This window comes from Gadus macrocephalus, chromosome 2 (genome assembly GCF_031168955.1).
Source record: "Gadus macrocephalus chromosome 2, ASM3116895v1".
Taxonomy (NCBI): Eukaryota; Metazoa; Chordata; class Actinopteri; order Gadiformes; family Gadidae; genus Gadus; species Gadus macrocephalus.
Genome location: NC_082383.1, coordinates 4,342,296 through 4,366,657, shown reverse-complemented (window position 1 = coordinate 4,366,657; position 24,362 = coordinate 4,342,296). Strand labels below are relative to the sequence as shown.

General features: G+C 43.5%; 4 protein-coding genes across 5 annotated transcripts in view; 3 read left to right on the top strand and 1 right to left on the bottom strand.

Annotated features, from left to right (window-relative positions):
* The window catches only part of LOC132475510 (ras-related protein Rab-26-like), a 35,309-nt gene extending 23,637 nt beyond the window's left edge, over window positions 1–11,672 (top strand). Inside the window, exons 6-9 of the mRNA XM_060076673.1 lie at window positions 6,625–6,690; window positions 7,293–7,349; window positions 8,191–8,267; window positions 9,806–11,672. Of these exons, the coding sequence (XP_059932656.1) occupies window positions 6,625–6,690; window positions 7,293–7,349; window positions 8,191–8,267; window positions 9,806–9,905 (300 nt within the window). The 3' untranslated portion in view covers window positions 9,906–11,672. The remainder of the gene's footprint in view (window positions 1–6,624; window positions 6,691–7,292; window positions 7,350–8,190; window positions 8,268–9,805) is intronic.
* Window positions 1–24,362, top strand: part of LOC132475672 (somatostatin receptor type 2-like) — a 317,638-nt gene that overhangs the window by 125,268 nt on the left and 168,008 nt on the right. The window lies entirely within an intron of this gene.
* LOC132475500 (arf-GAP with dual PH domain-containing protein 1) lies at window positions 11,854–18,910 on the bottom strand. The gene is made up of 11 exons (XM_060076663.1): window positions 18,626–18,910; window positions 17,843–17,973; window positions 17,519–17,610; window positions 16,807–16,889; window positions 15,058–15,170; window positions 14,108–14,254; window positions 13,701–13,784; window positions 13,312–13,374; window positions 13,003–13,074; window positions 12,406–12,634; window positions 11,854–12,294 (listed from the first exon to the last, which is right to left on the bottom strand). Exons 1-11 carry the CDS (start codon window positions 18,774–18,776, stop codon window positions 12,266–12,268), a joined length of 1,194 nt encoding a protein of 397 aa, XP_059932646.1. The 5' UTR covers window positions 18,777–18,910; the 3' UTR covers window positions 11,854–12,265.
* Window positions 19,822–24,122, top strand: LOC132475425 (uncharacterized). 2 transcript variants are annotated; one of them, XM_060076571.1, is made up of 4 exons: window positions 19,822–19,987; window positions 20,916–21,584; window positions 21,704–21,811; window positions 22,519–24,122. In XM_060076571.1, exons 2-4 carry the CDS (start codon window positions 20,946–20,948, stop codon window positions 23,512–23,514), a joined length of 1,743 nt encoding a protein of 580 aa, XP_059932554.1. In that variant the 5' UTR covers window positions 19,822–19,987; window positions 20,916–20,945; the 3' UTR covers window positions 23,515–24,122. The 2 variants fall into 2 exon arrangements, with proteins under 2 accessions (XP_059932554.1, XP_059932549.1); XM_060076566.1 differs by having other exon boundaries at window positions 21,701–21,811.

The window sequence follows — 24,362 nt, the reverse complement described above, 5'->3', positions numbered from 1 at the left end:
GTCAGGGAGGAGCCCATAGATGGAGGAAGGTCACAGCTACTCAGACGCTCTCCATTAGAGACGTGCGAGGGTTGAGAGAAGGCTGTAATTAACACACCGGGCTGCGACGGCTCCCTGCAGAGTCCCAGTGGGACAAGCAAAATCTAACCCAACGCAGTGATTATACAAAGAGTGCAGGCGAGGTGTCTCCTTTACTCTGTTATATGGAGTTAAGTGAGGTATGACCTGTAATGGCTCAGAGTGTTTCTTCACGTGGAGCAAAGGAAAGACACTCGATGGCTCATCAAAGACTGCACAAGCTGGCCAAAGGGCTGTGAAAAGTAATGTGTCCTTTTGCAATGGCGCGCTTGGTGCTGGACCGTCTCAGAATAACACTGGCAATATTGGACGGCATGAATCTCACAGGAAGAACGTGTAGCAAAAACTGGCTCATTGTGCCAGCTGTCCTTATTTTTAAGATACAAAGGATAACTTGGCACGTGGACACGCACAGATTGCAAGATGCAATTGTTCTCCGTGTGGTCGCAGAGTATCCAAGAATCACTTGAACCAGGCGGACACCCAGCACCGGCTCCGCTCTTCACCGGAGACGGTGACAGTATCAGTGCATTTCAGGGGTTATTTCTTATTGGCTCAAATGTTGTGCCAAGTGATGTCGATGACCCTTCTTTGTACGCGGTGACATGGATTTGAATTGACTACTGACTAACTCCCACGGCCGTTATGTGTGGGTGACTTTGATTAAAAAAATAATAACATTTGCTTGTCTTTTATTTTACATGCACTGCACATCACTCGTTTTTATAGGATGCAGATAGAGAGCATGTTTTAATACATACTCTTTCTGTAATGTCTCGTTATTCAGCCATTTAGGGATTCAAGCTGTATGCTTATAATCTAGACCTCAGGTGAGATCCTGAATTTCCCATCTGGGATCAATAATCGTATCTTAATACCTCCTATTGGTTAATACCATTTGTCACCCCTTTTCAGTTAAACAGCACAACTAGTTGGCTAAGAGCACTACTGATTATGGGTTGAACATTAATTTCTGAGGTATGAGCTGTTTTGGTATCAGGAAGGAATGAAGTAAGGAAAAAATATTGAATTAGACAATAGTGTTGGTGCTCAGTGTGAATTTTGTTCCATGTGTTCACAGGTCTGTATCAAGACCCTGTAGTTAACTTCGAGCTGTTTAGTGAGACAAAGCATAAAAAAGAATGGTTGGCTAACTTTTTTTTTTCAACAGTTGCTTCCAATGTTTGCAAATGCAATATTATATTTCTTTCCTGGTTGATTGATAAAACAAAGGGTCATTGCTGAAAATTTCGAACGAGTCATTTCCTCCTTCCAAATTTAATTCATTATGATGTTTTTAGCTCTTTCATTTGCAGAAATCCTAATGAGGTTCAATCACAACCATTGAACACAGATTTAATTCCTCTTAACTGCAAAATGATTCAGTGGTCGAGTCTTTCTGCAGTTTTACAGATTTGAAGAAAGTTGAGAAGATACGATTTCTACCCGCTTCGTAAACTCCTCCTTATAGTTTGGATTATTTTTTCCCATCTCCACCCACCATTCCATCTTTTGTCCTTCCCTCTCTTCCATGGTTAAATCCATCCACCCAGGCAGACAGAGGCAGTGTGTGACCCCCAGGTTTTTTAAGGCGCATCAGTCATCCAGACAGCACTTACGTCCACGCTTTCTGGCAGATGCCTGCTCCTCATCTATAAACATGAATCAGCCTTCGCCCCTGCCAATAGCAAATTAAATTCACAATGAATGGGTGTTGGTTTGACCCTTTTTCTTGTGTTTTTGCTTGTTTATGTCTTTATGTCTGTATGCTTGCTTTCAAAGATGGGCATTTGTTTAACAGGCAGAAAGTACAATTCCATGTGGTAATGATGTTCAACAATCTGGTTTGGTAATAAGTAATTAGTGAAACACAGGAATTGTGTGCAATTTGTCTGTGTGTGTGTGTGTGTGTGTGTGTGTGTGTGTGTGTGTGTGTGTGTGTGTGTGTGTGTGTGTGTGTGTGTGTGTGTGTGCGTGCGTGCGTGCGTGCGTGCGTGCGTGCGTGTGTGCGTGCAGAAGCATGTGTTTCTGTATTTGTGTTCATGTAAAGCAGCATAAATAAAGCACAGATTTGTGAATCAGCAGGCCTGCTTCAGCATAGTGCTGGAGCTGCATGTCTGTTTTCAACACAGATCAGAGAAACGCTGTCATCGCCCTCCTTTTAGCTTAGCTTAGCTGGCATAGGCCTTCCACAATTCCCCAGGACAGCATTCACATTCCCAGAAACGCAGTTTTGGCTTGGTTTTATCATGACTCTGCATGTTCCTCAGATCATAATTCCCATAATTCTCTGCTATCATTCTGTTGGTGTAGAGCTAAAACTCAGAATTGATCAAAGCACTGCAAGCACCACAGCGCCTGTCTTACCTCTCCTTACTTCCATGAAGGTTGGGTCGAAACATGTTCAGTGTTGCAGTACATTTACCTATGTCTCTTTTGCGCTTCTTTAATGACACTCAATCCTAGTACACATTGAGTTTTTAAGAGATGTTTATGCCATTCTTCTTCTTGTTTCATATTTGAACAACAAGTTTTGAGACATTTATTTAAAAGGTTATTTAGCTAACAGAAATGAATGAATGAATGTATTATCTGGTCATCATGAGTTCCTCTGGACACCTTATGCCACCTTGGGACATTAGCCTTCTCCTCCAGATGGTCTTGTATAAAACATGCAGCCAATCCAGTTTCTTAACCCATGGTCAGTGATGCTGTTTGGTTATATCTGCCCTCCTTACTGCTGTACAAATGAATCATCTGGGATGATCTTTGACCCCTCATCTTTGAGGTATTGTTGTAGTGCAGTCAGTCAGTCATTGTGATGGCTCTGTAACCAGTAATGATTTTGCTGTACTGTGGAGTCTTGGCGATGGACAGCAAAATTACAAACCAGCAAGCAGACAGAAATATCTCCCTGCTGCTTTCTGTTGAATAAATGCAGTGTTTATTATTTTGGTAGAACTTTAGAATAATCAAAGCATTAACTTTAAAGCATCAATAGTTGTAAAAAGTGAATACACATTGGTACTTGAGGCATTTCCATCCTTTAGATAGTTTGTAAATCATTAACTTTGCTAAATTATCCTATCTCTTGCAGTTATTATAAGTGCTACCTTTCTTTTAACACCTGTTTGCTTTCAAAGCATGCAAGATTAGCTTGCGCTTAAGTTACATACCTCAATTAAAGTTGACCGCAGTGTTTGTATTTTACATGAAAGGAAAGTTGTCACAGCTTCTAAAAATAGATTTTGACAGCAAAATAGAAATATAATCGCCCAATTAGAAAAAAAGGCCAAATTGCATTTAAGGAGAAAAAGATCGAAGCTGGAACGAGGTCGGCAGGGAGACGGACTCGTCTGACACACAGCAGATATATCAAATGAATCCTAAAGACAAAATAGTTCAATGCCAGGTCCATTGCTACGGTACGGAATAGAGTTTGCCTCAACAATGACATGCAAACAATGATTTTAGCCATAATGCTCAACGCCCTGGTAATTATTCAATCCTCTTCTGCTGTTTGCCTTCTCTGGGCGTAGCAGGAACTAGCGATGCCGGTGTTTGTTTAGTGTTGACGGGGGCTGCTGTCGCGTTGTAATCGGCTGTTCATCACAAAGCCTTTATTCATCTGAGCCAGGCCGTCATGGACCGCGCGAAGCTGCTAGGAAAAAGATTCATTAAAACCTTGCTCCTGCCTCCCCTGGTCTTTCGCTCCATCTCTCTCTCCCCCCCCCCCCCCCCCCCCCCCCCATCTAGCTTTCCAAAGCATACAGACGATATCACTGTCTGCACCCCTTGCATCGCTCCTCTGTCTGCTCTGTCCTTTCGGCAAACTGTTCTCTCTCTCGGTCTGTCTGTCTCCCTCTCTCTGTCTTGTCTCTCTGTCTTTCAACTTCTCTCTGTCCTGTTTCTCTGTCTCTCTCTGTCTTTCTCTTCCTCTGTCTCTCTCCCTCTCTCACTCTCATTTTCTCTGTCTCTGTATCTCTCCGTCTCTTTCTCTCTCTCTCTGTTTCTCATTTTCTCTGTCTCTCTCTGTCTCTTTCTCTCTCTCTGTCTCTCTCTGTCTCTCCCTCTCTCTGTCTCTCTGTCTTCCTCTTCCCCTCCCTCTCTCCCTCTATTGTACTGAATGTCAGGGTGCATTTCATCTTCCATGATTTATCACCACTGTGCTACCAGGAAATCGTACTCCGCTCATCCACTTAACATTGGCATGATGCGGTGGCATTATCTATTCTTCCTCCATCCAAACCGTGCCACGGAGATGACCGCGCAGTGCGTTTCTGTCCTTGTATTTTTATTGGTGTTTTCGTACCTGCCTGCCGGTCAGTGCTCGCAAGTGCATGAGACCATATTTATTCCAGCCCTATTCTTTTCAACTTTCAAAACAAAAACGGCTGACGTTTTTTTAAAGGTTTTGGCTGTTCAGTCGGTCAAGTCCCCTAAGGTTAATGGTTCACCCTCTCTTGCGGTGGACTCTGGAGAGGTGGTGAGCCATTGAAATCCACTGTATGGACCCCAGCTGCACCACTGCAGAAGGCATCCCTAAGCCAGTCCACTATCGAAACCGCCATCAGTAACCACACCTCCTGGTCCTCAGCCTATCCCCAGGCAGCCATACGGGGAACAAGTCAGAAGGAATGACGCACGGACCAACCACAAACCCTGTTGATTAGCCTTTGTGCGCCTATGTTCCCCGGAGTCGTTTCAGAGCCACTCGATGAGTCTTTCACTGCTGCCTGTGAGTAGAGGTCATATGAGATGAAAGATTGTTAGGTTATAGCCGTCAGGTCGTCACATTCGTTTCCCCTCAAACATCAATGACTGTTGTCCATGAATTAGTCCGCCCGTTTTTGATCTCCCTCTAGGGTCCTGAATCAAGGGGGGTTTATTGACATTCTGGGACGCAATGAGGTCAAACATGCTGGAGTGCCCTGGAGAATTTGCGATCTGCTCCTGGGAACAAGTGAGAGAGAGAGAGAGAGAGAGAGAGAGAGAGAGAGAGAGAGAGAGAGAGAGAGAGAGAGAGAGAGAGGGGGGGAGAGAGAGAGAGAGAAATTATTGAACCATGGGAGCTTTTTCCATGGTTTAGTCCATTGGGGAGGAGGCTTAGTGTTCAGCCGCTAACCTTTGCGGGGGCTTCTCGTAGACCACAACACTGAAGAGACGCCTGGGACACACACAGGGTCTGATGATCCACGTTGTTGTTTTCCTTAAGGGTTCCTCAAGACCCTTGAGGTGTGATTTCCTTTGCAGGGGCCAACTGACTGGAACCGAAATAGCCTGATCACTATGTTTACCACAGTAACGCTTAAAGGGGAAAAGGTAGAGTTGTGACAGAACTGAGGGCTCACTCTGCGTTTATCGATTACAAATACAAAGGTAATAGAAGAGAGTCATTCAATTTTGCCCGCATAAATGTAAAGGGGGAGTAGTCCCATTAGACTTGAATGGGAGAAGTTAGTAATAAAGTCACTAATGTGTCATTATTGACATTGTCATTCGTCCCATCATTGTTACGCGTGGCTGCCCTCCGGACAGATGTTTTTAGTTGTGTGTATTAGTTATTTATGTGTTCAAGCTTGCATCTTCTATTCTCATTTCCCTGTACGTTTCATTTTTGTATCCACACCAGGATACAAGTATGTTATGCAAGTGTATTTATAGTTGGTTTTTGTCAATGCTTTAGATATTTCATTTTGTCTGGCTGTATTTGCCGCTGGCCTTGACTCGCTCGAATAAAGCTTTTGTTTTTACCTTTCAATCCCCACAACCACAGAGCGTCTGCATTTAAATCAGTCTTTGATTTGTCCCTTTTGCTGATAAATCAAACTATTTCAGGATTCATTTCATTTAAATTGTTTTATATCGTTGTGTGCTTTGTTTGGAATTCACCAGGGCCAAATTATATTTCTAAATTGAACAGCTGGCCTTTGAGCGCTCCTCTAGCTGTGGCATTTACTGCTAATGAACCATTACTGGTAATGAGACATCGGTCAGGTGTTTATAGCAACAACTCACCTCAGGGGGGATTTCACAGACACTACTAATCGGTCCAGATGTTATTATTCGGCATCACGTTGGCCTGGGACTGAAATACATTCCCGGCACTACCGATGACATCATCTGTCCTTGGCCTTAAATTGCAAATCTTGACCTTCCTTGGCTGCTGCCTCATCCGGCCTGTTGACAGTCACTTTGACTTTGGAGTCTTTGGAGCAGAGGTCAACTAAAAGGTAGACCAAACTAAATCTCAGTGAGACTCTATTGCACTCTGCAGGCCTACAATCATTGCTCAGAGCCGAACCCCGAAGACGAGAGTGCACTTGATCCTGCAGTGCCCTCGTTAACCACTAGGCGGCTGCGGCCCACAGTTTGGGAATCCCTGGTCAAAGGTGTCTCTAATGTGCTGTTTGTGTGTGTGTGTGTGTGTGTGTGTGTGTGTGTGTGTGTGTGTGTGTGTGTGTGTGTCTCCGTATTCCTGAATGTGTAGCTCCTTGCAGTGACATCATCTCTTGATCTCCTCTGGCGTTTGCTTCTCCTCCCCAGGCTTGGCTGGCCGAGATCCACGAGTACGCCCAAGAAGACGTTGTCCTGATGCTGCTGGGAAACAAGGCAAGGCATCATGGGAAAGGCCCTGATCAGAGTCACCCATGTCACTAACAATAATGGCGAACAAGGATATTCTGCAGACACTGGTTCCAAGGGGCCGTGTTGTTCCCGCATAAATCACCATCATATATATATTTTTTGGTGTAACATCTTATCAATTGGTGTAATCTGATCGTGGTGCCTTAATGATTATCTTGAAAAGGTTTAATGATATTATACAATACAGACAGACAGTTTGGATTCAGTACTCTGGAGTCAATCTCTAGTCATGTTATACATCATCGTGCCTCATGCATCTTAACATAAAGTACATCAGAAAGCATTCTGGGATATTTTGCTGCCGATATCCACCATTTTGAGAGGATTCCTTTATCCACACACAAACGATGACCAAGAGACATGCTATGGAGCATGTGTCCATAGCACCTTTTAAAATGGAGGCGGTCATTGCGATGTGACATGACGTAAAACCCTGTTATGATCTTTTTGTTTGACCTTCCTCAGTTGCTTTATTTCTTTTGGGGGCGTACTGGCTGACTGACCAGGGTCCTGAATTAATTGTGTGGGTGCAGGCTATTAGTACTTATATTGTCTTTGGTCTGCAGGCTGATTCAACTCACGAGAGAGTGGTGAAGAAGGAGGACGGGGAGAGACTGGCCAAGGTGAGGCTAAAACACGAACACATCAAACACCATCCGGATGTTACTGTTTAAAAGGGCTCTTTGATCGTCTCTCTTTGTAGGGTCCTAGTCTTCGACCTTTGTGTGGCTTGAACAGTTCAACCGTTTTACCTGCTTTTCTTACATGGCGCCTCACCAAGGAGAATTTAAGACATGAATGGTATTTTGGGTGGCGGGTGACAGAATGGAAGAAAGAGATTGGGAGATTCAATTAATATCTCCCCTCCTTATATTTCTCACATGCCTGTAAGGTTATAGAGTCACCTAAGAACATTTTTACCATTTTAAAAATATGTAATAAACAGACGACCAGGAATAGGAAGGAACTGAATGAAATTCAGAAAAAATGTTCCACAGCCAAGACTGCACACTTCAAAATTATTATTAATCCTCATTTCAATCAAAACCCTCAAAGCAATCAAATGTTTGAATGCTCTCCATCTCATTTCACGCCCTGTTCTGTCATTGTCTGAACTCTGTGACTCTTGATAATTGCAGGGTCTCTGTCACACTTTCCCATCTATTGAACTTGTTGGAAAAGTCATAATATTCAATTATTTCAAAGAATTGTATGTATAGATGTATATTATTAAATAATCAGAGTTATATTTATAAAATATGATGATGCTTTACAGGCACTAAAAGTCAGAATGATCCCAAATGATCCAGGTTTGAATCATTCGGATCATGTTTGTATCCGAACCCTCAACTTTGTATTCATGATACAAACATGAATACAAAGTACGAGCTAAACTGCATCAGAGCCCGAGCCAATGCTCCTGTCTGACAGAACTGTTCCATTGCTTCTGCCTGTGGCGTGCAGGAGTTTGGGGTTCCCTTCATGGAGACCAGCGCCCGGTCCGGCCTCAACGTGGAGCTGGCGTTCACCGCACTGGCCAAGTGAGTTCCCGCCGCCTCGTGCCCACTAGAGGTCAAACCGTGGCCGTAGTTTTCAAGATTCAAGATTCAAGATTCAAGATTCAAGATTCAAGATGGTTGATTGTCAAATGCACAACAATTACAGCAGCAGTCGCTGGCAATGAAATTCTCGAGTCTCAGGCTCCTTCAACAATGCATTATAAAAATAAATAATTAAGAAGCACAAACTGGACATGAAATAATTAGAATAAAGCACAAATATAATAATAACAGCTGTAAACGAAAAATAATACAGGGCATGAAATAATTAGGATAAAATAAAAATATAATAATGACTGTGAATTAAATAGAATACTGTACATGGAATATAAAAATGTGAAATAAGAATATTTATGCGTTTCAGGGGAGACACTAGGGGCATGTCCCTAAACAATGTTCGCTGTTCAAGCTGGCAATGTATTCTGAGGGACACGGTGTTTGAGTAGTAGAGAAGAGTAGTAGAGACTCGCACATCCAAACTAATAGTGCCGGCGCGTCAGAGTGTGTGGAGCAGTGTCACGTCAATATGGAATCAAACTGGAGAACAAGACGTGGTGTTGAGATGAACTGAAACCGTCTCCGTCCTCTGACAAAGCGATACCACAGGTCTGCCAAATCGCCAAGCTGTCCAGTCCTCCGATCTGCCCTAGCCGTGAGACAACAACTTCCTCTGACATCCCTCCCACCCTGTCCCGTTCCCTCCCGGCCGTCCGTCTGTCTGTCTGTCGACGGGCCCGTAGTGGCACTTTCAGAGCTACGAGTGTTACTTTTTGATAAAAAAAAGGATTTGTCGTCATTCGTCAGTTAACACTTTCCTAATGTTGTGGACAAGTGCTACATTCTGATGAGTTCAACTATTATTCCACTGCGCTTCAATCCGGTCGAATGACTTCAGAGAGTTCCCTGTCTGAAGTTCTCCTGGGGTCATAGTTCAGGGACCCTGGACCCAGAGGCTGTGGCCGACCCCAAGGCTCAGAGGCCCTGTTGTATTTAAAGCATTAAATGAGTAAATAATTGAAGGCACCTGTGAAGGCACGCCACAGCAGGGCTTTGGTGGTTGGCAAACAGTGTTCAGGATTATCTGATTCAATAGCTTTGAGACCTGGGGTTGCTTATTAAGAACAGTTAATAAGCACAAAGTTGACCCTTTACAACTCTCCAATTGTACTTCTAGTAAACTCAATCCAGACTTTCTCTTTATTGTAATTTGAGACAATCTACCATTAGTGAATCCAAGAGAAGCAACTTTAGAAAATATACAAATATTAAACAATATTTGGTAAATGCTGTCATATTGATTCGTTTGTTTTCAACTACTACATTCATTCCACGTGATCAATAGCTAAAAAGGTGAATAATCGAGAAGATCAGGAATTTAGGGTTCTATTGATCAACTCACAGATTCACCGACTGGGAACCACTCCTCTGTGCCTCAGCTCATTGGCTGAAAGGTTGTATGATTTTAGAAAGCCCGCCCTAACACTTGAGTGACGTGGGCTGCCCCTCCCGCTGTCCCGCAGGGCGCTCAGGCATCGGTCCAGCTCGGAGGCAGACGACAAGTTTAAACTGCACGACTACGTCAGCAAGGAGGTGAAGAGCCCCGGCTGCTGCAGGTCCTAGAGGCTCTCCAGCTGCAAGCCCGTCGTGTGTGTGTGTGTGTGTGTGTGTGTGTGTGTGTGTGTGTGTGTGTGTGTGTGTGTGTGTGTGTGTGTGTGTGTGTGTCAGAGAGAGGTAGACAGAGAGAGTATGAATGGGTGACTTATTGTCCTGTTTGTTCTATCCCTGAGGTTGTGTTTGTATCAGAAAGGCGTCACCCTCACAGAGGTACAGGATTTCCTTGTGCTGGATTGATTTCTATTTTTCTCCCTCTTCAAAATCTGTGGTTGAATAATATTTCTCTTTCTTTCTGTCACTCTGTCTCCGTCTCTATCTCTCTCACTCCCCCACACTCTCCCCCCCCCTCTCTCTCCCCCCCCTCTCTCTCTCTCTCTCTCTCTCTCTCTCTCTCTCTCACTCCCCCACACTCTCCCCCCCCCCTCTCTCTCTCTCTCTCTCTCTCTCTCTCTCTCTCTCTCTCTCTCTCTCTCTCTCTCTCTCTCTCTCTCTCTCTCTCTCTCTCTCTCTCTCTCTCTCTCTCTCTCTCTCTCTCTCTCTCTCTCTCCTGCAGTGCTTATGCTAGGAGTATGACATTGTTCTTTCCTACCTGTACAGACTTTTTCTCTTCTCTCTGTAGATATAATTGTATACTGTTTGATCATTGATTAAGGTTATATTTGGGCATTCATGACATTAATATTTCACAAGTAATTGTTGCCAGTCTAATCAATGATGTCTACACAGTGCTCATGGTCATTTTCCATGGATGGAAGGTGAATGAATCTCCCTGAACATAAATGCCATTGTGTATTTTACCATTCTGTACTTAAATCATTCATAGACTTCTTGACCAGCATTTGTCTTATTTTAACAAACATTTCCATGACAATGTTTGTATAGTAAAATATGACATATTTATTTGATTAGTCTATTTGCATATCAAATACATTTCGGGAAATATCTGTTGGACTGTAGTAGTTTTTAGAGAGTAAAGTAGCGAGAATAGTATTTGGTACATGGCATCTGTAAAATAAAATTGATTTTGCAACTTAATATTTTGGCAAAGCAAACCGGTTTTCATATTATGTGTCCTTAACTTATTCTTTGCTTAATAATTTTTTGGCCACTAACTAACTTATCAACGAAATACTAAGTGTAAGGTTAGGTTGGGTAAGTGTACAGACTTATATATTTGATTTAGTATATTGTTATTTCTGGGTAATATTTGGAACAGGTCTAAGTGACCTTTAAAGCCTGGCATTATTCATGCCTGAAGGAAAACACAGAGCTTTGGCTTTTTATCAATTTTAATGTTTAAATGGAGCTTGTGACCTTAAGGCATTTCATATAACTGCGTATTAAAGCATTAAATATTGAAGAAAAAGTCATTATTGATTTTGAGATGTTTTATATTAAATGTAGTGAAATTTGGCTAGTTTTACTTTGCCCTGTATTATATATAGGCCTATATATGTATGTATAGATATGTACATATACATAAATATATATGCATGGTATAATGCGTAAACCTCAAGATTGCTTCATGCCATTATTTGCTTATTGTATTAATTGTCTGTTATGAGCCTACCCAATAAACATGCATCTCATATTTTATGATTTTTTCATTGTAAGGTGCAATGTGCTTCTCTATAATCACTTAATGCTAAATATTTGCCCACTAACTAATACCAACAGTACGTGTTTGTAAATGAGCCGATATCCATCAGAATATTGTCTCATTCTCTGATCGTATTCATTTCAGACGACACTACAATAAAGAGTGTGCAGTTACATGGTCTCGACTTGTTGTCTCTCTGTGGTTCTCTTTGAATTGTATTTGTCACAACAAAGTGAAACACTGTACTATAAACAGTTTATTCAAAAACATCTGCATCTACATTTCCGTAGATTTACATTAATGACAAGCCTTACTTGGCACAAACAATGCAAGGAAATGAGGCTCAAGGCAATATCTCCCTCTGCTGGATAAATAGTTTTATAGCTTGTTACACATTTACAAAAAGCCTTATTTGACTGACATGAAAAGAGTAAAGGTCACGTCACAATAATGAAATATAAATAAAATAATAGCAAAGGCATGCACAATATTTGGTCAGTGCTTCTTGGGTCGATTTAATTACATATGTGCATGTGCAAATGCAATTCATATGTAACTCATGTAAAATGAACATTGTTAAAACGTTATTGATATTTGTGTGTTTGTCTATTGTTAAGTAATAAAGATTCACTCGAATCTCTTCTCAACTCTGGTTCTCATCTTCAATGTCCCCCTCATCTTCTCATGTGATCCTAATCCGTTACCTCTTCTCATCCGTCAGGTCTTCTCCTGTCCTTCTCAGCCGACGCAAACCTCTTTGGCACGTCTAGGATCTGTGTTTAAAGCGAGCCTCGACTGCAGACACATAGAGAAAGCGTTAAGGAGCACACTAATTGATTGGTGAAATATGCAAAAGCGGTATAGACTGTCTAGTCCTTAGGTCCCTCGGGGATCTGTCGAGGTTACCTGCGTACTCCTGGGGAAGCATCGGCCTGTTCACCACCCGGTGAAAGACGGCGAGCCAGTCTCTCTGCTCCGCTTCGGTCTCGCAGGCAAACAGGAACTTCCTGTCGGGCGTTACTATGGTGACTCCAAACCGCCAGTTAAGACCCTGGCAGGGCGAGGAGAGACCGGGAAGAACGAGGTAATTGTTCTCCTTGCTGCCGATGAACACTTCTCCTCGTGCGTTGGCGTCCTAGGAGGACGGAGGAAGATAAATGCTCTCCGATGCTGCTGTCAATCACTAAAGAACATGTGTATGATGATGATGAACTCAGATAAACACCAGCTGTACTCAAAGTACGGATGAAATGCACTGGTAACACATGTCTGGAACAGATTCCTTAGTATTTGTGTAAAATGATCTTGTTGTTTCTAAAGGGAACTCATTTGGTAATTTTCTAATTTTCTCTCACACACAAACACATACAGGCACACATCATGTATATTGTTTGTTTTTTCTTAATGAATTTGCAATGCTCAATTGGCCGAACATGTATTTCTATTTGTCTTGCACTGTATCTGCAGCAAACAATTATCCCAAGGGTGCGTTCCCTTTAATACCAGGGGATCTTTGAAGTACATTAGCCTCCTGTCATCCAAGGTGAACCATCTCTTCTTGAAGCCCTCTTTGTGCTGAAAGCAAGGAAAGAAGGGAAATTATGGCTCAAGCTTGAATGAAACCAGAATAGCAAATATTCTTGCCCTATTTATATTGAAAAAATACTAAATTCCATCATTTTTTCTCTCGGTATTCTCTTGTGACACCCAAATTTCCCTTTGGGAGTTTTACAAAGTATTAACTTACTTTCTTATTCATTCATCCAAGCTAATCTGTGATCTGCCATTTTAAATATGATCTTAGTTCTTTACCTTTGGGCCCGTCTTCTCCATGTGGCCTTCCTTAATGTAGTTACGTGTTAGCTGTGGTACCAACTGGGCAAAGCACATTAAAGACACAATTAATTACAATTTATTGACTGCGATATAAAGGAATGAGTGAAGCTGTACGAATGAATGAATGAGTGAAGGTGTGTGAATGTATGAGTGAAGGTGTTTGAATAAATGAGTGAAGGTATGCGATGAATGAGTGAAGGTATGTGATGAATGAGTGAACGTGTGTTAATGAATGAGTGCACGTGTGTGTGAATGCATGTGTGAAGGTGTGTGAATGAATGAGTGAACGTGCGTGACTGAATGAATGAAGTGTGAATGAGTGAGTGAGGTGTGAATGAATGAGTGAAGGTGTGTGAATGGCTTACGTCACTGATGGAGGCTCCAGGATAGGCCACTTGGAGATAGTGAAACCGAGCTGCTCGAATGGCATTAAACCAGTCAACCATTTCCTGAAGAAATAAAAAGCCTCACAATGTATTCAAGATTGATTTGATTGGTCATAGATAAAAATTGTGATTCATTGTTAGAGCAGAATTTAACAACACATTTCTTTTAGTTGTAATTGTTTGTTTGTTTGTTTGTTTGCTTGTTTGTTTGCTTGTTTAAAACCACCGGGTAGTTGTTAACACATGTTGCATAGATAAGACAAGGTAAACAATACTTCCTGTGATTATAAATAATGTCCAGCAGAGGGCGACATGCACTCCTTATTGGGATCTCAAGGACTTCTGCCTCCAAACCTTCCACCAAACAGAGGGCTATTGTGAATCACCTTGCCGTCCATATGGTAAACAAAGATGTTCCTTGTGCTGTTGTCGTTCAGATAGGTTAACTGCAGCCCATGGGCGTTGCCGATTTTAGTTGGCTGAAAGGTTGCATTGAGGGTATTGATTTTCATCACTGCCTTAGGTTCCTTAGCCTGGGGACGAAAGAGGCAGTAGGAGATGGTGAGAGAGAGAGAGAGAGAGAGAGAGAGAGAGAGAGAGAGAGAGAGAGAGCGCGAGAGGGAGAGGGCGAGAGAGAGAGAGAGGGGGGGGGGGGGGGGTGGAGAGAGCGGGGAAGAGAGAGACAGATGGAGAGAGAGAAAGAGATAGAGAGAGAGCGGGGGAGTGAGAGAGATAGAGACAGAGCGACAGAAAGAAAGAGAGAGAGAGAGAGAGAGAAGAAAATGAGGGAGAAAGAGGGACAGAGAGAGAGAAAAGGAGAGCGAGAGAAAGTCAGAGAGGGAGAGAAAAGGAGAGAGAGACATATACAGAGAGAGAGAAAGGAAAGAGTGAGAGAGAGAAAAGGAGAGAGCATGCGAGCGAGAGAAAGAGACACGCAGAGAATAGGAGAATAATGGACAACAGCGAAGACCATGGAAAGTTAGAATTCAGCTCTATATCCGTACATCATGGAGCAGGGAAGAGGAACACGTTTATGTTTAGAGTGTACAGCAAGAAAGCTGGTGGTGTTGGTGTACTCCTCAAATATGTGAGAAGAATGAAAGTGGGAGAGAGAGAGAGACAGAGAGAGAGAGAGACAGAGAGAGAGAGACACAGACTGAGTGTGCGAGAAAGATAGACTGAGAGCACGAGAGAGAGACAGACTGAGAGAGACAGAGAGAGAGAGAGAGACAGAGAGAGACACAGACTGAGAGTGCGAGAGAGAGACAGACTGAGAGAGACAGAGAGAGAGACAGAGAGAGAGAGAGAGAGAGAGGGACCGACCAGGGACACTCACATCGTGCTTGTTGTAGTACTTCAGAACACCTTCCCGCTCGGACAGAATGAACTTTCGGCTGAGGTACTGTCCGTTGTCTTTGCCTCGTTTCCATAGTAACCCCTCTCTATAGCCTGCCAAGGGAGAGACAGCAGAGAGCCCCTGTTAAGAAGTTCAAAACAGGGTTCAACCCAAGGAACCGCACACCTTCAGATAATGGTACGAGCCTTTCACCCATAAAGGATTGATGATAGTTGTGTTTAAACCCAAATAAAAGCTGTAATAGCGCTTCTGGACCATGGTACTGTTCAATCAAGCTTTTGAGTTAATTAGTTAGATACTGTGGCTCATAACCAAGGAAAACTAGCTCATGCCAGGGCAAACATTTCCCCTCCTGAAGTATTTCTTTCATCAAGCATTTGGGGAAATTTGTGGTTCAGATAAGAACGTGGCCTAGTTTTTTATTTTACTGTTTAGGTTTACTACCAAATGGCTTTTAACATTTCTCTGGGCTTCCACAAATGTTATTTGTAATGGCAATTGTTCTCGTGGCCGCTACATGTTGTGTCTCGACACTGAACCACAAAGCACCATTATGTTAGACAACGAGTTTGTGTGTGTGTGAGAGAGAGAGAGAGAGAGAGAGAGAGAGAGAGAGAGAGAGAGAGAGAGAGAGAGAGAGAGAGAGAGAGAGAGAGAGAGAGAGAGAGAGAGACGCAAAATGCCACTCTCTCTGTGACGAATTAAAGGGGAATAAACGGCATTGAGCATTTTGCACACAGATATCTGGAAATCGCACCTAGTAAAACCTAAGATAGCGGAAGGAATCAGTCAAGAAGAGGAACAAAGAATAAAAGAGAGACCTCACTCAATGACTTCACTTCCACTGCAGATTAACTTGTGGGATCGCACTCTGAATCACACGCCGCTACTGTTGTTTCTAGGGCTGCAACTTTAAGCTCATTAATTAATTGGATGATACATGATTTATAATATCGATTAATCCATTTATAATATCGATTAATCAATTAATCGTTAGGGGATTTTATCGAGTAAAAACAACAGCAAATGCTACTTGATGCTTCGGAATTTCGAATACTTTGATCATTATCAAATTCATACTAGGGTATGTTGTTCTTGCTTGCTTGTCAGATAAAGCCAGAAAAATTGAGGGCATCACTTTGGATAAATTTGGTTAGTTTTTAAGACAGGTTTCCCATGACCAAACCAAGCGTGTGACTTTCTGGGACAGGGTTCAGGGATAGGTAGACAGAGTGGTCCAAATTGAAAAGGGTCAACAGTGGAGTTCTCTATCTGGGATGAGATCAGCTGTGCATCCCTGGAATGCTGGGAATGATAAACTGATCATTTGTTGCTCACGCCAGTTAGAGAATAGGGGATATTGTGACCGGGAGACAAAAAAAAACACAGATGGAGCCATGATGAGTCATAGGGTTTTCGGGGGGGAGGGGGGGGGGGGGGGGTGGGGGGGGGATCAATGCATGTGAGCATCGCAATTCGTAACTTCTAATATAGAAAAATAAATAAACTTCTAACTACAAAAAGTAAAAATAAAGGTTTTTCCTGTGCTGATAGGCTTGCCTTTGTGTGTTTTCATGATTTGCAATCAGTATATAAAACGTTTTCAAAAATATATTTTTCCTTTTATCTTTTATATTGTTTCAATTTTGTTATTCACACTGTTATGCACACTTTGCTCTGTATTCATGCTGTAATCTCTTGTGTGTGCGTGCATTCGTGTGTTGTTACCTGAAGAGTATGGCTCCTGCCTCTCGAGGCAGGCAAACTCGTTCCTCTCATACCTGGCTCTGATCCACTGTTCCCGCAAGAGCCTGTGGAGGCCATTAGACCCTCATGAATTAATATACCGTAACCAAGGTTTATGAAATCTCTGTTGTGCCATTTCTCGCATGAAAGACACTGTTGCAGTTCCAAACCCCACAACGTCTCCCCTGAATGATACATCATTTAACGAATCATCACTAAAGAATAACCCAAAAGATATATTCAAAACATTATGACTAGCAGTCTCCTGCTACAACCTTTTTCTACAAAGGATGGTAGCTTTGTGGTCACTCGACGGTTAGCTAGATTCCTCACAGGAAGTGGGTTGAGACAACTCTCAACACTGATCCTGCGACGACTCAGTCTGCCATCCAAGAGAAGCAAAATACACTCCATGGCTCAAACATATTGACAGAGAAACAATTCTTTTGAACGCCAAACACTGATAACCGTTTGCACCGTTACATTGATGAACATATACGTTACGCTAGTAATGAGAGCATGATGCATAGCAGGTAACAGCAGGTCATGGTCGCCTCATGGTTATCTTCCCGTGTCACCCGGCTCAACCGTAGCTACATCACTACCATCGATGATCCTCGGTGTCGGACAGGACCGACACCCTCCGTCCCAGCGGACATGGTAGCGTGGGAGCGAAGGCGCTCTCCTCACTTACGTGCAGTCTGTGTGCGTGGGTCGGTAGTAAAACGGGGGCACGTTCTGTTCGTACCGGGCCTTCGCCTTGTTGTTGCCTGTGGAGGCCAGGAACTGCAGAGTACGAGGGACAAAAGATCTCGCTTTTTAAGTGAATAACACACGCAATGAGCTTCACGTCACAGCAAGGTTTCAGCGTTCAAGCGACACACATTTAAACCACGTTGCCTGTATAGACTAATAAGGAAGGCAAAAAACTGTTTATAAACTAAACAGACGGTGCAACACGTAGAAGTGGCAGAAGGATAAAGACATCCAGAGAGCTGGATGTGTCTGCGGTTCTTACCTCGGCCTCAGAGTCGCTCCAGGGGTCCAGTAGGACCGACTTGAGTTTGCTAATGTACGTGATGTTTCGGTGGAGGCCTGAACAGCTTTGACAGATGAAGACACCCAGCGTGTAGGAGGCCCAGGTGGGGTCTGTGGGAACACACGCAGAGGCTTATCAAAATGTCAAAAGGCATAAGTGTAACCCATAGCTTTGGGAATGGACCAATAGCGTTCATGGCAGAGGTATACATCAATAGAAAAAATAATAATAATAATCGATTCATCATTTTGCTATAATTCTATACTCAATGCAAAGCTTATCACAAGTTTCCAGAACCAATGATGTCTTCCTTAAACTGTGGATTCATCTGGATAGTAATTTATTCATTTTCTGATGATAGACAAAGGATTAATTGACTAATCACTCTTGCGAACGCATAATAAGTAAAAATGCTTAGCTGTCCACCACTGAAAATGTACCTTGTCATTCACTGTCACGGCTACGTACTATCGACCCAGAATGGTGAGGCTACTCTCATCCTACAAACTAAAGTGTATGGTCAAAAATAGTTCAAATGCAGATATTTAAGTAGGCATGAGTTTTCATTCTCCCGAGCTACTGCATGTATTCGTTTTTCTTAAAGCAAAGCATTATTCCTTTTAACAGTAACCCTGAGCAGTTTATATTTCAGGCAACAATCGCTCCAGTCAGTTCTCCCGCTCACATTCACATTCCGTCTGGACGTGATGGTTGTAATAAACACAGTTGCAGAAGCCCTAACACCCCATCTAATCGGTATACCTGGAGCTCCACAATCCGCACAGGTTCCATTCCCAGGTTTGTCCAAAAGTTGTTCGAGGAGCTGTCTGTTCTTTTTTTCATCCGTGGATTCCGTAGCCATAGTGCATGTTCTTTCAACCACTTGCTCGGTGTATCTCATACTCCAATACATCTAAAACAAATAATTCGCAGCAAAAACTAACATTGAAAGCATGCAATCGAGTGCATGTTCGTCAGGTTCATCCACCGTCGACGCCGAGACGTCGCCTCTGGCTCTCCTTTAGCGGGCGCGTCTGACTGGAGGGAGTCCAAACGATTCCTTTAGCTAAATCTTTTTTTATATATATATATAAAATGAATAAACCTAGTTAGGCTTTAACACAATTGCTTTCATTTCCAACTATAAACCATTTAACGATTTAAACCATTTAAGCCTATTTAAAGTATCATGGCCAGGTTGGTTTTAAGCGCCCTCTGGTGGTGGTGAAGGGTAGGAAAAAGGCGATCCCTCAATGCCTCCAGATGTAAAAAAACAGAGCTTCCTCTTGGTTATTTTTCTCTTAAATTGGTATCATCTAGTACATTTTATTTTAGAGGAGTGAAATCATTTCAGTACGGTTGCTATCCCACTTTCTGTTTTTGGATTGCTCTTTTTTTAAACTTTTTATTTAAAGAATAGCCTGTTAAAAAATCCCCCCCCCCCCCCCCCCCCCCAAAGAAAGAAAAGTAGTATGAACATGTCAATCCTCGTAAGAATCGTAACTTCATAAATCATTGAAATCACTGAATCAGCAAATTGCAAGGAGCCCAAATATAACTGCTTTCTCTTATAAAATAATTATAAACAGTAATATTAAAACAATTGTAGCCGACAATGTGGCTCATCTTGGAATTGGACGTTATCCTTTCCTGCACTACCTGTATGTTACATTCATTTTTAATCAGGGAGATTTGAGGAACCAAACCTGTGTACTGTACAATAAGATGTAATAATAGATTCTGATTCTGATAAGATACCTATATTCCAACCGCTATAAATACCTTTTGGGAGTCCAGTTGTGTATGTAGTGATGTGATGTAGTTCAAAGAGTTGAATTAGCGTCATTATTTTTGATCTTTAGAGCACTTACAGAATTTGTATTTTTAGTCTGCCAACGTTAGCCTACAACAACTACAACACCCATAAACCTCATAGACCGTCGAGCAGTCATGACCAAACCGGAAATATCGTGTAATCATCCGCGCAATGTACAGTGGCTCGGTTGTTTTATTTATGTATGCGCGTTATGTTTAGCTCATTGTCGTTCCTGTTGATGATTGCACATGTTTTTTGGAAGATAACACGATAAGACCGTCTAAACACTGTGAGGTTGTCTTCGAAAGGTATGAAGTGTGCGCCGAGGGTCCCTGATACTAGCGCTTATTCCAAGTGGCACAGGAAGACCAGCAGAGCCGCTGGGTCTGCACTCAGATCCTCGGTTCAAGTGTTTCACTCGATCAGGGATTGCTCCTAATGCATCCCTATACTAAATACGACATTATTTATGTTTAATCATGTAGATACATATGGCGATCAGAGTCAATGAGAAGACTCATGTTTGCAGTCAAGTGTTGACATTGTGAACAGCATTGACATAGGACGATATTTGTGTGGTTATAAATGTTTTGTTACCCGGTTAAGCCCGCTTGAACATTGTTATATATTGGTCAGGTTAAGGACGGTCATGTCATACTGGCATATCTTCAAAGATCAGTTTCGAAGGATTAATAGTTTAAATAAATACGATCGTGTTGTGATCCTTCCTCAATGTTGTGAATGGAATCACCGTTCCATGTAACATAGTAATGTATTAACGTTACTATTCACCACCGATTACCAAAGAAACACCCACTAAACCTTCATCGAAATGCTTTAGTGTAGTTTAGTGCACAATGTGCCGGAGCCTTCGTGAGCATTTTAACATGCAAATGTTCTCGCTGAGTTGACACAATAGCTTGATTTGCATCTGATTTGCTAAATGTAACCCTACTGATCTTGAACTCCAGACTGCTGTAAATAAATCAAATTTCAGGTTCAGAGTCATCTTACCAGCTTGTTGGGCAAGTAGCTAGCTGCATCCACCAAGTTAGGTGCTGCCCATCCAGGAGCATTTCCAATAATAAAAAGCCTACACCCACATAGTGCAGGTCAGAAGCCAAAACCTTTCTGTTACTATATCTAAAATAATAAATGAGGATCTTTGCATTTATGAAAAATGTGAATGACTGTGGGGGATGTTTGACCCTGAATATTTCCCCTTTCCATCCTAAGGTAGCTTCACACAGCCTCCAGAGAGAGACTATGGGCCGGCTGGACGAGGCCGCCAAGCTGAAAGTGGTGGAGTTGCGGAAGGCGGGCTTGAGTTTCCGTAAAATAAAAGCGGTGCTCGAGCTGGAGAACATTAAGGTGTCCGCCCAGGCCATCTACTTGTACCTGAGGGAGTTCCAAGGCAGGCCAGCTGGAAGAGGACGAGCCGGGGGGTCTGGGAGCAGCGTGGCACCGGAGACACCGCAAGGACCGGCCAGGCCCAAACCTTGGAACAATTCTCAGCTGCAGAACCTACTACGGGAAGCCTCTCATCAGGCTAACTGTATCGTCGCATTGGAATTCGCCAAGAAAACCACGGCGGGTTCCGAGGCGAGGCCAACCTCCTCTGGGTCGAGTGACGCCGGGGTCGGGGGCCGGTCCGAGCAGCCAGCCGAGGGCAACCGGGAGGAGGCTGATATCCAGATTGTTAGCGTCACCTCCCTAGCCCAGAGCAGCCAGCCGAGGCCGCTCCAGTCCCCTATGGCGCGGACGGCTGTGGGGGCACATTCCACGACAGTGGCGACATCACTGGCCGCACTGCGAAGGAGAGTCTCGCCCTCGCCGGCGGCCACGAATCCTATCCTAGCAGCCCGTAAAAGACTCCTGGACAAAGCCCTGTCACACAGGGCAAAGGTGACCGCGGCCAAACTATGCTTTTTTTTTGCCCTTTCTGAGTTGTAAAGCAACGCCTCATTGATGTGTGTCTGTGTGTTCTATTGTAATTGCTGATTTCATGTCGTTCTCGAAAGCAGTCCTTCCAACCGATGGGACCGCCGTCGCGGAGGTACCAGCCCAGCGTCGCCGGGGAGGATCTGAGGCGTGTGATGGCCAGAGATCTTGAAAAGTATAGCAATGATAGCGTAAGTATGTTAAATGTATACCTGCGTTACGCCAGGGAATCCAAACTGGGTTAATGCGTCGGTGAGCAGTTTCCAGGGTCATTGTCCTTATAACATTGATAAGGAGTCAAAAGTTACCCATAAACATTCATCATTTGTGTATTTATCGCACTCACCTTCCCAATTCTTTATTTATTACACTGCCTGCATGAACCCTATCTAGTTACCCGCCCACCGATATAAACTGTCAACGCAAGCTGCCTGAGAAAGCTGTGTGAGGCCTAATTGTTGAATGATCGATAATTGGTTAAACATTTCTCACTGCTACTAGTCCATGGTGTGGCTATCACTAGCTACTAGCTAGCAAGTGATAAAGTAACAAAACTGGAAAAGAAAACTGCCTGATCAGCTTGCTGTCATTTTTATAAAACCCTTGGTGAGAGTGTGAGTCTGAGATAGGGCCCTTATTGCAGGTTTCCATTTGTAATGATGATTGTGGCTGATCCATAAATATTAGACCAGAAAAGGAACGTTCTTCCATGTCTTGGATAAAGCCGCTACGTGAGTCTAGGTCTGCTTTTGAGGCTTCTCTGAGGCCTGTGTGAATACACAGCATACACAGCATTCTTTGTTTTTGAAAGGGTCTTACGCTTTTATTGTGATACCTAAGTAGGACCTTGAATGCATTGCTGTTAACCTGCCATAATGTTTTTTTCTGTGATGTGCAGACTTTTATGACGGGGCAGCCCGGAGGAACCAATGACCCAAGGAGGGGTGTCCCACAACGGCCCGCCCTGTCACTTCGTTCCCCTCAGCCACCACCAAGAGTTGGCGTTCGACCCCCGGCCCTTCTGACGTCCCCGGCCTCCAGGACCCCACAAATACGTCTTCACGCCCCCGGGGGTCCGTCCAACGCCCGACGAGATGGGGGTATCGGCCCATCGGGGAGTATCAGCCCCCAGCAGAAGGAGGCTCCGACGAGAAGTCCGGGTGGGGGTGGTGGGCCCGGTGCTGGGGTGGGGGGCCTTCAGGACCAGGTGCAGCTCCTGGCCACCGAGGTGCGCGGCCTGGGCCTGGCGGTGAAGATGTTGGTGGAGCAGCAGAGCCGCCTGGAGAGGGAGCAGACGCAGCAGACGCGAGTCCAGAAGCAGATCCTGGGCGCGCTCCAGGGCCTCGCCTCGAGCCTCGGCCCGTGTCGCGGTGTTCCCGCGCGGCCCGACAAAGCCCCCACGCCACCACCCGCCATGCCCACGGCCCCGGCCGCCGCCGCCGCCTCGTTCAGCGAGGACCCGTTCACCTACAGCCAGGGTGCTTACACGCCGTGCCACCAGGCGCAGTCCGGCTACAGCTCCATGGATGGTTTGGAGATTGTGGAGGCCTTTAAACTGCCAGAACTAAGGAGCGCGGGCGTCAACGGGTTTCCCCCTTGTAGCAATGCCGGGCCTTTGTCCCACTCCTACACCCAAGCACAGCCCTATACCACCGCGTACACACAGCCACACAGTCAAGCGGCAATGCCTTGCTACACACAGTCCTTGGCCCAAACATATGTCCAGGCGAATGCTCAGTCATTCAGAGGCCTGGATGCTAAGGTTTCTGAATTCCCCAGTGGTTGTTTGGAAGGGTCTCTACAGGACTGCGGTATCCCGACAGAGCAGGTGATGAAGTCTACCCAGTCTTCAATGGAGGACCAACTCAATATTATTAAAGTGGAAGAAACTTAGGGTTTGTTAGGCTTGAAGAACAGTTACTTTATATCTAACCCTACGTCTAATCATAATACTTTTGTAGCTAATAAATCTTTTTAAAGGAATATAATCCCATTACTTACAGTACAAAGCGGATGTATTTCACGTTCCCAATCTCATGCATTTCAATGAAAATCAGAATTGGCCATCAGTCTCAACGTCTGATGCCACATGCATATTATAAGGTATCCTTCATTTTTTCTATTAGAAAGGGCTTGGATGTCTCGGACACGACAGATTTGATTTGTTTTCACTGCGTACATTGTTTGACTGAAATGTTAGATTGTTATTGAACTTAATTTAAAAAAAAGAAAAAAATATTTTAACATTAACAATCCAAACATTGAAATGTCAGCAAACCTATCTGTTTTAAAGTAAGGTAAATAAGGTTGTACTTTTATCTGTATTGAGTAACACTAACAGGTGAAAAAATTAACATATCTGATGCTTATGTTGTTGCAATTTTTACATGGTAGACCTTTCAAATAATTGATCTATGTCTTTATGAAGATGAACTCTATTCATTGCATATTCCTTTTTATACTTTTGTATGCAATATTCTGATATAAATCCATTTCCTTGTATATGTTTGTAATATCTCCATCCGTTCTTTCTTCATATATTTATAAGTTAGTTATTTATATTGTTAGACTGCTAGTGAGTATATAAGGGGTATCAAATAGGTGATAAGCTATGGTCCCCATACCGCGTACTATACATGCTTTTAGTTAATACAAAGTAATGGGTCACAAGTGTTCAGGCTCCCAACCTTAGTTGAGGCGGATGGGCACAAAACCGACCAGTTCATCTTCCATCACCCCAAG

Bases quoted from the DNA above. Each gene is read 5' to 3' on its own strand.
- LOC132475500 (XM_060076663.1), bottom strand. From the start codon at position 18,776: ATGTATTGGAGTATGAGATACACCGAGCAAGTGGTTGAAAGAACATGC. The intron at 16,890-17,518 runs GTAAGTGAGGAG...TGGCCTCCACAG, and splicing joins CCCACGCACACAGACTGCAC to GCTCTTGCGGGAACAGTGGA. The intron at 12,635-13,002 runs GTATTAAAGGGA...CCGTCCTCCTAG, and splicing joins TGTACTTCAAAGATCCCCTG to GACGCCAACGCACGAGGAGA.
- LOC132475425 (XM_060076566.1), top strand. From the start codon at position 20,946: ATGGGCCGGCTGGACGAGGCCGCCAAGCTGAAAGTGGTGGAGTTGCGG. The intron at 21,585-21,700 runs GTGACCGCGGCC...CGTTCTCGAAAG, and splicing joins CCCTGTCACACAGGGCAAAG to CAGTCCTTCCAACCGATGGG. The intron at 21,812-22,518 runs GTAAGTATGTTA...TGTGATGTGCAG, and splicing joins AAAAGTATAGCAATGATAGC to ACTTTTATGACGGGGCAGCC.